Below are 12,707 nucleotides of genomic sequence, written 5' to 3'. Positions count from 1 at the left end.
ATGAATGTAAATTAGTCACAGAAAATTAGGACAGTAACCCATTCAGTGTTATTACATGTGTAGTGTTCAATCCGGTGTTCAATGCATCTGGGTCAACACTGTCCGGTCAATAAAGCGTATTGCCAATAGTGGACGTGTGTCATTGAAGCTGATGATGATTGTTCAGTTGCACATGTAATAAACCCAGAAATAAACAAAGGTCCACAGTCACAATCTGAAAGCAAATATACAGTGAAAACACAAAGCAGAAAAACTTCTTTTGAGTATGATAAGTTCTGTCCCATAGAAGCTGCAAATTCAGCCATTAACTGGTGGAATTAGTGGAGTTTTCAGCATAACGTGTACAAAAAGATCTGAAGCCTTTTGTTATGAAGCAGCAGCCTCTGATTATTCTGGGTCTCCTTTGAAGACTAAAGATGTTTAAGCCAGAAAACAACCAGTTGAGTAGATGAGAGGGGCTTAGCCTCACTAAAACTATAATAACATGAGGGGTGAACACAAAGGAGACATTTGACATTTGTAGAACAGGAAGAAAGAGTGGATAGTGACATCTGAGACGAGGATAAAAACAGAATCAGCTAATGTACAACTGGGCTTCTCCAAGCTGTAAAATCCTGTTACAGGAGATTTCTAAAAAAAAAAAAAATGCTGTCATGAAGAGTAAATCCTTCTCATGCAGTCAATTAGTCAGATCTTGTTGGATTATAAGTGAATTTAAAGATGGCTGAACAGGTCTTTCAAGAAATCGAAACGAAAGCTGCTGCAAAGAAAAAGGAAGCAACTGATTTGATAAAAGCCTATCACAGGAAACCAGGAAGTTGCTTTCTTTATCCATGGAAATGGCCCTCAACACAGGAAGCACACCAAAAAACTAGGGCCCACCTACACCAGAACAAACACACAATCACAGGTGACTGGCATAGTGCTGACGGGGTCACTGGGGTCAATATTCGGCAGAACAACCAGTCAACCAGACAGCAAGGCCAATTTAAATAGACGTGAACCAAACATATTCTCACCTGGTTAAGCTATTCAGCAGTTTACCGGTTTGAAACATTGACAACCCACTCAACAAAGACTACTGCCTTGCATTCACTACACAAAACGTCAGGAAAATGTCACGTCTTGGACCCGCAGGGGTTCTGAGTGCATGCTGCAGCAACCCAAGCAATTCTCACCTAGTCATTTTCAGAGAGTTTGAAACAACAGCCATGCTGAGCTCTTGATGAGAAGCCTTTGGAGTCTTGAGGCTAACGGAGGTATGCAGCGCATGTTTGGACTCATGGCAACTATTTTGTGTCCCTTTTCAAGTCTTTCATAACACCACTAATTTACGATGAAGACCCAATGAGACCCCTCTGTGAAACGACAACAAAAGGCCCGTCAGACACTTCGGCAAGACCCTTGAGCCTGCATACTAATGCTGCACTCCACAAACACACTCAAGACACTCACAGAGAGCACTCTCCTTCACTAAAAAGGTCTGGAGTCAGAAAATGTGACAGAGAACAACTAGTTCAGGAGAGAGAGAAGAGTTAGACTCTCAGCGTAAGAGCAGAACCAACAAGGACAGCACAGTAAGAACAGACTGATTGATGTCATTGTCAACATCATGAAGGTTGTGAAGCTAGTTGTTGGCCAAAAATGTTTCTGTTTTGTTGTTATATTAAAATTTCATCAAAAATAATTTCTAAATAAGAACCAAGGAACGAAATGCCAAATGTAATTTGTTATAATGATAAAAATTTACGCATCTCCTGATGTTACCTGAGACTGTTTCTCTGACAACTTGAAAAACTAAAAGCCTGCATAAAACATAGTCAGTGACTCATTATTAAAAGGTGTTGAAACAGTTAGAAAGTGGTTGTCTGCAAATGTCTGAACCTTTCACCATGTAGCTACTGGAGGATCCTATCAAATGAGCTAGGTGGCTAACTTTGTTTCAAGCCTCAGAGGTTAAAATCAACCAAGACAAATAGACATGGAGTGAGGAGATAAAGATGAATTAAACCTGGCTGATGATTCATGCTGGATGTTCAGGAAAAATATAAATTACTATGGTTTGTCTGACAGGAAAACTAAAATGACAACAGGATAAAACCTTCCCAGAGCCTTCAGGACACTCTGCCAATGACATTGTGTTTGCAGTCCCTCCGTGTCCTCAGCCTCCCTGGTTGTGTAACAGTTCAGCTCCCTCCTGCTGTTAATCCAGTGAGACGCAGCACTCGCTGTCAGATATCATTCCCTTTGTTTCATATCTCATCAAATACAAACACTGAGAAAGAACACAACAATTTACTGACCACAAACATTGAACACACCAGCCTTGTGACAGTTTCAGTGTCACAAACACAATCTTTATAAATCTTATATAAAAACAATCCTTTCCCAGCTCATTTTAGCAGGAATGTCAGCAAAGAAAACGCCCAGCGAGGCTGAAAAAATAACGAGCTAATAGTTATGAATTAAGTTAAGGATTGTGGTCTGAGAAGTCAAAAAGTGAAAAGACACCATTAAACAGGCATAATGAAGAATATGTGTAAGCAAACCATTGTGACACTTTCTTGCAGTTTCACAATGCAGCTGCTGAATGTTGCTGTCATTTTCTTTTTATAGAATACTAGCTTGAATTTGTTAAAAAAAATTGTTTATCGAAGGCATACAACTTATCATGTTGCACATCGAACCCAGACAGCGGTTTGCTTGTCAGAAGTCTTGACAGGTCCACCCACCAAAACACCCCACAGCACAGCAGCTAATTAGATGCCATGTCTTCACTCTGGGTAGTTTAATTAGTCCAATACTTTTACAATGCATACAAGAGTTATAACACTGCAATAGTTCTAACTTTAAAGACACATGTGAGTTAGTTTTGAGTAAAAAGAAGACATTGTGTCAATCAACAAGTCTCAACAGTCAAACATCAAACTTTCCAACCCTACTTGTGTCCTGAGCTTTTGTCAGGAACTGTCTCCGACCTTATAATCGATTATGCTCTTCTGCATGAGCTGAATGAAATAGATTTACAATCTTTCTAGGAACAATATCCCATCGATGCATTTTGATGCTACATGATGGAACCAATCCAGACTGACCTGGAGCGCACAGGAGTCAACAAAGACCTGTGGTGTGGCTCGGGTCCATTTCCAACCTTCAGACAGAACGTTTTAACACTGCTATCCTAGGAGACTGGACTTTTTCCCACTGTTAGCTTATAGCATTAACTAGCTCTGCTCTGGTGTGCCTCACACTGAGCAGAGTGTTAATCACTTGGTCTATTTCAGGAAAGCAGCTCATTAGGCTGCAGCGTTCAGATGGAGGAAGGAGGCTTCACACAGGAAGAACACAAGCTAATGACAAAACACATGTTTGAGCTTGTGAGTAGCAATATTTCCCATTAATTCAGAAAGCTCTGTTTCCTGTCAGTGTTATTCTCTGTGGGCTTTCAGGGAACATCATCAAATACAGTTTGAATTTTGTACCATTCAGAATTGATATAAAAGAAAATAAGAATTCTTAAAAAATAAAAACATGACTTGAAAACTGGAGTGATCTTATAGTAAAATAAAAAAAATCCAGGAATGAATGAATGAATGAATGAATGAATGAATGAATGAATGAATGAATGAACAAACGAACGAACGAACGAACGAACAAACGAATAAACGAACGAAGAATGAATAAAAGACCAGATTTGAATTGAATGAATCCCTGACTCTTGTGTACGTGATACACAAGCAGCAGTAAATCAGCTGATTCCCTCCTGGTAACCTCCAGTTGAACCATTTCAGGAAAATTCCTCTCAGGTTCCATTTGTTAGTCTCTGACAGTCCACATTCCAGATGTTGCTTTATCATTAAAGTGTTTACTTTAGGGTTTCATTAATTCTTTGCTTTTGCTCCATCTGAATTATCCAGTTCTGATTCGTTTCTTTCATTGAAAATATTGCACAACTACAATATCTTAACTTTTTTAATCCTGTTAAATCCATCTGTCAGCAAGGGGAACTTTTGCATCGTTGAAACTTTCACTTATAACGTAGACCTTTGGTTTATGTTAGGTTTATTTTACATTTATAAAATGTTTATGTATTCTATGATAAGGCTACTTTGACAATATTGTTATGCATCATTTGTAACATTTAATTCCAGTGACTCTCAAAAGAACGTTCAGATATTCAAAGAAAATCTATACTATGCAAAGCACAAGTGGAAAAGGAAACCCCCAGCCCTCAATTCTGTGTCATAGTGGTCAAATAATAACCAGATCATACAAAAAGTTTCAAGAAAGCCCCTCACTTAAAAAGTGATCACCAGTGTGAGGGTCCGCAGCTCAGCTGAGCCACCACACTGACAGCAAATGGCAAACCAGACGATGGCACCCAAGCCCCCTCACACATTCTGTAGTCGAAATGGCACACAGTCCAAAGCTGGAATGTGGTAATGAACACAGCAGTGTGTTCAGTGTTCCTCCCGACTTATACAATTTCTGTAACAAATCAAAGAGATCTTGTGAATTTCAGAATCTTGTCTTTCTTGTAAAAATAAGCAATAATTTATGTCATTTTAAGAGCTAGAAATGTCCAGATTAAAGGCTGTTTTCCTATATGCGTCCGGTTGCCTTTACTTTGGAGCTGCATATTTACTGTATGCGTCATTGTCCTCAACAACATTTTTGCGACCAGGTGGTTCGTGCTCTGCTTTGTGTTGAATGAATGACTTCTGTTGGGTTGTGTAACAATAGTCGGTGGATGTTGTGGACAATAGTGGGTGGTGGAAGCTGTGTGGTGGTGGCCATCACATGGCTCCACTCGTATTGTTACATTTCCTGCATCCCTCCAGCTCCTTTCCTCTCTGGAACACATACCAGAACTCTGGATAAATTGCTTTTCTAAGGAGAAATATGACCCCCCCCTCCCATTTTCCAAGTGTAAGTAGCTATAGGAATCATAGGGTCTAATTTGATCTAGATTCAGCTGTAGTGGTAAAACAGTTGAGATATGTTTACACTTAAACATCCTTTCCATGCATGATTCATTTTTATCTCTGAATTCCAGTTGCCTGTAAACCAGCAGACATCATGATAAGATGAATTTGATTCCATCATCTTTTGTCACATCCGACCATCTTCACCGACATACAATATGTTGCCCAAGTCTTGTTTTTTACAGGCAGTTATTACATTGAGAATTGAGATGAAATCTAACAAGTATTAACATTTCTGCATAAATACATAAGACTGATACAGAGTATCGTTTGCCTTGGTATCTCCAAAGCAACAGAGTCAGTTCCACACACCAGCGAGAAAAACCTGAATAAAAACAAGGCAAGTAGATTTATTATATTTTGGCCGTTGATGAGTGGATATGTCAGCCAATGTTAACACAATATTAGACTGGGTAATAAAGTGAAAACAAGACACAATTCACTTGGATTCATCTCCAAATTGCTGAAAATATTTTAAGAAAACACCATCATTTCTTGAAATCTCTTTTCTTGCTCTGTCACAGTGACCTCTTTTTGCCATTTTCTCAAAGCACTCATGAACAATAACCCAGATTCACACACAAACACACCACTGTCTGCCTTCACAGCTTCTAGCAATCATCCATTCCCACGGACCACACTAGAATTACCGTCATTCACACAAAGATCTAGTCACAACTCGAGCTGCTTAAGACATGTAAAATATGAGCAGGCTTTGTTAAAAGCTTTCATTATTTTCCTTGGGGATACTCTCATGATTTTTAGTGAGACTGTTCTCTTTCCAATTCAGGTTATTTACTCACGGTCAGCTGATGTCGCACACATTAAACTTGTGAAGCGAGAGGTGATAACATTCTGCATATCCAAATTGTGCTACCATTCATAAAGCACCACAACTACATGTCTTTGACATTAGTGTAAAACACAGCAAAACATCAAGTCACACAAGGTGGTGTACTACTCTTCCTGGAAGACAGCCAATGGAGGCCCATCATGAGATCAACCAATGAAAGGCCGTAGAGCCGTTAATGTCAACAACCCTTCAAGCCGGAGAGACTGAACAGACTTCCCTGATCGACATCCTGCACCTCTCCCTCTCATGTTTTCCTCATTTAGCTCACAATCGCCGCTCTAAGTAGCATCCACACACCTGCAATGCCCTTTATCTTTCCTCACACACTCAGCTTTTGTTGTCATCACATCATTTACTCTCATCTGTGTACCAAGTCTTAGTGCCATCAACAACACAGCTGTAATGTAACCTGCATTGTGCATATGTGCGTGCATGTCTGTGTGTGTTTCTGCTTTCTGGGAATAGGGAGAGGTCTGTAGGAAGGAGACACCATTGATAACTTTGTTTTTCCTGTCACACCTTAAGGTGCTGAGAGGGGAGGGGATGGAAAGTGGACCACACACACACACGCAGGCACGCACACAAACACACACACATAACACTAAGAGACACTGACTGCTTTGGTACTGCCTCATCAAATTATGGTGCTGGCTGTGATTTTTCTGACCAGAGTGTCATCAGTGGAGATTTTGTAACTTCTTTCAGGCCTTGTTCAGACTGGTCGCCTCTATGCGATTTTTAGCCCATCCAGATTGATGTCGCAAATCTCTTTTGTAGTCTGAACAGTCCCATACGACATGAAGTCACAATTATATGACCTCACATATTACATGCACTGAACAATGATTTTACCCCGACATCGTTGTTATGGCAACCATTCAGATCGCCCAATAATGTGGCCCAGATGATGTCAAATTAATAGATGATCACTGAAATGAACCTGACACTTTAGGATAATTAAAATCTTCACTCTTAGCAGAAAAAGTCCCAGAAGATGGCATCAACGATGAGAGCCATTCAAACATCTGACAAAAGAAATGGGAGTAATTATGGTAGGATAACTTATCTGTTTCATTTAAATTGATGGATCCATTTCTAATCATTCTAAAATATAATATAATTTCAGTTAACTCAAACATTCATGAATACACAGTTGTGTAATAACTGCAGCAGACCTACTTATCCCATTTGGTATGACTTTCATCATCTGCACTGCAAAGCATCAGGAACCACTGAAGGCAACTCAAGGTCAAGATGGCATGAAGGAATAAAAAAAGCATTTAGTAATGACATTATATGTAATTAAATATTTCTACACATGGATATGCACAATGAATTAACTCCCCTGATACCACCTGGATTTTTCTTTTACTAGAAAATTAGTGTAGAGCTGAGCTCCACAGAAAAAGATCGGACTTCATTCCTGATTGAGATATTTTTTATACAGTCTATATATTAAAAAAACAAACTACTGGTGTTGTGATCCAGTGCCATGAGGACAAATAACACTCATCTGCCAACTACATGCAGCGTGACATCATCTATGCCTCCTTAACCAGTATGAACACTGTCAAATTCTGGAAAAAAAAGTTGCTTGGCAACAGCTACGAGTGAAAAACGTGCATACAAAGTGAGATGTGGCTTCAGGTGCTTTGCTGTGAACATGTGCCAGCTCTCTGCATTGATCAGCCACCACTCAGGGACACAAACACAGCATTAAGTACCTCTACCTCCCACCACCAGAAAGCACGAACATGCATATGAGGCATTAACCTGACACCAAATAACAGGTGGGGTGAGAGATGTCGTTCAGTGTGTGGATGGAGGAAAGGAGGTTAAGGTCAGTTCTGCATCTAGGGTAAAATGATGCGGCGGAGGAGCAGCACACAAGAGAAGGAGAGAGAAATAGAGCCTGCTGCAGCAAGTAGTCTGGTCCACTGACCTCCTTTGTCAGGAGAGGGGAGTACAGTATCCTGTGTCCCCCCCACTTTAAAACAATCAGTGTAAGTACAAGCGGTGTGTCTCCCAACCAACACACACCCAGCAAAGAGACAACAACCTCAGCCTACGACAGAAGGCACATGCAGCCCCGACACCCCCCTCATGCACTTTCACTCTTTAACCATTTGTTGTTTGTCATATATAGAATAATAAAGACACGTTTCTGTCGTGTGGAGGAACACAGGAACGCTCCTCACTAACGACTAATTACCGGCCAATAACCAGGATTAGTCTTTCAAAAGCGGAGCCAGTGACCGACCTGTCTGTTCGGGCTCCGTCTTCTTGCTCTGGTTCTTCGTCAGCGGTGTTCACCCTGAACTGTGGCCGCAACTGCTGCACCACCGACCGGCGGGACGTTCTGGAGACAGCGGGCAACGAGAGGCAGCGGCGGGGTGCGTCTAGGCTCCGACCAGCATCAATAACGGAGCCGGCGTCACGTGACTGACACGGGTAGAGCTGGGGTCGCGCGCGCCAGCTTTTCCAACCCACAGTCCCCTCCTCTCTCTCTCTCTCTGCCTGTCTCTCTGCCTGTCTCTCCGCCTGTCTGTATCTCTCTGTCTCCCTCACACACTTTTCTTTTTTAGTCAAGGCACGCGTGCTGAATAATGCAGGGCTCGTGAGGTCCCGGCAGTGTTTTCTGTCTCGCTCCAGAGACAATCATAGCGCGAGCCGCCAGCGCGAGCTCCAGCCGGGCACAATGAGTCCGGCCGACCCGAGCGGGTCGAGTTACCGCCTTTCATTCATTTATTCATCCACGGAGCAGCCTGGCTGCAACCCCCCCCCCCCCCCATCCCGGCTCCTGTACCCCCACCCCCACCCCTCTCCCCCTCCAATTCCTCTGCCCCTGAACCAAATGTGCTCAGGTGGCGTTTTCAGAGAAACAAAAGCGAATTCAGAATTGACCAGAACGAGTGGCGGTGACAACACATGGTGGCCTGCATGTAGTTTTACTGTGTGGAATTTAATATATAAACTTCAATAATAACTTACATATAAAGTATAAAATGATGCCACCTGATGTGACTTCAGTATTCTACATTTACATTCATTGTACATTTGCTCTGTGCAGGCCTTGTGTAGGGCTATAATACAACTATGATGACTATAAATGTGGAGATCAATGAAATCATAAATCAAGGCAATGCTAACAGATTGCATCATGGGAAGTGTAGGATCCAGTTTACTAAGTGATACATGGTAGGGGCAAAATGTGAGGGTATCTCTGACTTAGCTGGAGAGATAGCTGTGACTCTACTTTCGGACAGTCTTAGGTGTATTGTTATAGGAACACAGACGCCAAGTTCTTCAAAAAAATTTTTTTTTGAATGTCTGCTGGCCCTCAGAAATGTGCTGACAGCCTGTGATAAATGTCAAACCCTGCACACATGAATAATACCAACACCTGGCTAAAGATAATACATTTGTTTGTTCTGCATCTCACAATAATAATACACACAACACACACAATAATTAGCATATAATAGTTAACTGATTCTTTTTTTTTAATCACCAAAATTAAATAATTCCTTTTATTCAGTCTATAATAAATCCACTGCTGCACACCAAAGCTAAAACGAGAGATTCTACAGGAAGAAAGGGGATCAATACTGGTCACTGTGCCCTAATGAAATGACTCTAGCAGTGTTTCTGATCCTGCCTCACGCTGGGAAATAAGAGTCAGGGTATCTCGACATCCAGCACAAAGATTTAGATGATAGTTTGTCTGTCACAGACACAAAACAAGTTTCCTTTAGAAATATGGCATTATATATAGTTTATTATAATATGGTCTAAAACATATACAAAAAAATAAAGCTCCAAACATCTCATTGAATTAACTGAGTTCCATAGATATACTGTTTTGAATACTATACTAGAAAGAACATATCAGCACACCACAGCACAACGGTTCACCTGCAGAAAGGACACAATATGACTGAAAGGCATTCCAAACATGCCCCCAGGCAGATGTCTATTTCAGCACTGGCTATGTGGAGGTAACCAGGTACTGTACATGTGACATGTGCAGCACACTGCTGGAATCTGAAAGCCATACTCTGACACGGCACCTGTATGGCTCTAACTTTTTGTTATGTTGCTGTGGGGTGCTGCTTGTATCTGCTTCACACCAGGACTAGTGGTACTCATAACAGACATATACGTCCATTACTGATGAATAATGTTGTGTATTCCAGTTGTGTTACCAGAGAAAAATATGTTTACATTGTTTTACATTGCTTATCTTCTGCCTCTTACTTTTTGAACTGTTTTTTACTGACAAATTTAAGATAATCATTGATAGTTAATCAGGAATAAAATACACAAACTACACAGCAGCAACTTTTAAATCCCTTGAGTTAGCATTGACAGGCTGAACCGCATTTACTCCAGTAGGTGCCTGTAGCAAAGACCTGAGAAGCTCCCAGGGGTCTCTTATCCACATCCCCTCAAATCAGAGCACAGACACATTCATAATTTGTGTTCCAGTCCAAAAGTAATAATGGACTTGTGCGACTTGAAAGCCCATAATTTCCCATAAAAGACCAGCAAATAGTCCCCCCATTACAGCTCCATCATGAAAGGTTTCTAGCTGAAGTCACACCTGGTCTCTAGCTCCTGTTTAGTTTAGGCCTTGTGAATGAGAGAGTTATTGTAAAACGTAGTATCATTCATTCATTCATTCATTCATTCATTCATTCATTCATTCATTCATTCATTCATTCATTCATTCATTCATTCATTCATCGTCTACCACTTCATCCGCTGTGGCGGGAGCTGGAGCCTATCCCATCTGAATGAGGGCACGAGGCGGGGGAAACGCCAGGTGCGACTTCAGTGTACCATGGAACGTAATCTAATAGCTTTTCATAATTAAAAGTTAAAAAATCTGCATGAAAAAAAGTCACAGGGGTACAGTCTACTCACCATGGCAGTGTGGGGATATCCTGTCAGCATGACCGATTGATACCCATTTTCTGTTGTCATGGTAACACCTGATGTTTGGTCAGAGCCTACGATGAAACAAAATTTAAGCCACTGTTAGTTATTATCATTTCATATTGATTTTCATGTTCTTTTGTACCAACACCATCTGTTTGTCAGTGTACTGCGACAAAGCTCCTCATAATAGTAATAACTATTATTTTCTATAATAGTAAAGCTCTTTGTTGGCTAAATTTCACTAGCCTCAACATGATGGAATATATCGTCCTTCAAATAGAGTACATAAGAGCTTGGAAACCCATTTGTCCTCAACCGGTAAGCCTGACAGTGAAAATATAACAAGGCAAACATTCACTGGTGATTTTATAAATGACGTTATGAATGATTAAAGATTGCAAATCAGATTAACATTTGATAATCTTTGAGATTATCACTGTGAGAATTATTAAATGTTTTTTTTTCCAACAGTTCTATTACACTTTAAGGCTTGACTGCACACTCTGGCTGTGTCTTTGTGTTGATCTTGTTCTCTTCTCTGTAAGCATTCCAGTTTCACCTCATGAATGTTTATCTGGCTTCACATCTGATCATCCTCAACCTCCTGACACTCACACTCACTGCAGCTGATCTAACAACACGAAATAACAACACAAAACTGTCAAAATAGGCCAACGCTGTAAATGCTGTACTGTTAATTTATACTAGTTATTTAAATTACTGAAGAGTAATTGTGGCAAATCATCAATCTTGAAGTACCACGTCTGTATTTACTACTTAGTATCGAAAGTATGTGAACTTTGTATATGTGGCTCTTTTTTATTTTGCAATATTTTTGCTTTTAAACACTACCTTACAGAGGAAAAGATCTACTTGTGTTAGTTACTTTGGAGATCGAAGCTCTACATAAAAGTCAAATTAATGTATAGTTTACAAATATAAATTAATCTGTAAATCTTAAAATGTCCTACTTGAACATTGCTGAATGAATAATAATACCAATACTGTAATCGAACAGTTATGCCGCAATGGAACATGTGATATAATATGAGATCTTAGCTAAACTTGGATCTTCATGATATTATTTTTACATTGTTTTATTACTTTAAAGGATTTGATGTTGATAGTCATAGTAGGGGCAGAACCACATCCCAAAATAGTCTAAATAACAGCTCAACAATGTCCACTTACAGAGGTATGTACTTTCCCTAGTTGACATGCATATTATCTTGATGTCATGAGACTGAGTTATAATTAGCTGCAGTACTGAGTCCTGTTGAAAAAAAACCAGACTGTTATTGTCTAAAGAGAGATCAATTGGTGCTCATTATCATGGAAAATCCAGCAGCAGGAGTGTGTAGGCAGCTTGAATGATCCTTCTGTGTTCAGATGCTGATTGCCTTGATGTCTTTAGAATAGAGTCATAATTTATTCATTTATTCAACCGTGTTGTATCGTGCCTTTTTTGTGAAAGTGTGTGTCATACTTGTGCTGGTGCCCCCCCTCAGATTATTTCTTTTAATACAAAAATAGAGACACACGATAATAGGAATGATGAAATCATACTACTATGATTTCATAGCGTTGAAGGAGATCTGTTGTCTTTTAATATCCACAGCTTGAATTTATATTTTGTAGACTGTTCCTGTCAGCAATATATAATTTAGTGCCCTAAACAACATTTAGTGCTCTAGTGAGGTAGAGTAGGTGCTTTCCTTCACCTCCTCTTGTCTTGCTTGTCCTCTGTCCACTGCTGTGGAGTTATCAGTGGTATCAGTGAAGTTAGATGAGCATGCGGTGAATGCCATTGTAGTATTTCACAGTATCAAGTAGTACCAACTATTGATACCAAGGGGGCGCCCCAGAGCCAGGGGGATACTCAGATTTATCCAGTCAACACCAGACAACTTCTTTTTCTTTCTAAATAC

The 12,707-nt window shown here is 40.3% G+C and overlaps 1 protein-coding gene across 3 annotated transcripts in view; it reads right to left on the bottom strand.

The window, feature by feature from the left end:
- The window catches only part of palm2akap2 (PALM2 and AKAP2 fusion), a 65,345-nt gene that overhangs the window by 15,882 nt on the left and 36,756 nt on the right, over positions 1–12,707 (bottom strand). For all 3 annotated transcript variants that reach the window (XM_068335586.1, XM_068335588.1, XM_068335587.1), the window contains one exon: positions 10,765–10,850. In XM_068335586.1, coding sequence (XP_068191687.1) covers positions 10,765–10,850 — 86 coding nt within the window. The remainder of the gene's footprint in view (positions 1–10,764; positions 10,851–12,707) is intronic.

This window comes from Antennarius striatus, chromosome 15 (assembly GCF_040054535.1).
Source record: "Antennarius striatus isolate MH-2024 chromosome 15, ASM4005453v1, whole genome shotgun sequence".
In the NCBI taxonomy this organism is placed as follows: Eukaryota; Metazoa; Chordata; class Actinopteri; order Lophiiformes; family Antennariidae; genus Antennarius; species Antennarius striatus.
The sequence above is the reverse complement of the archived record's forward strand: the minus strand, read 5'-3'. Positions and strand labels throughout refer to the sequence as shown.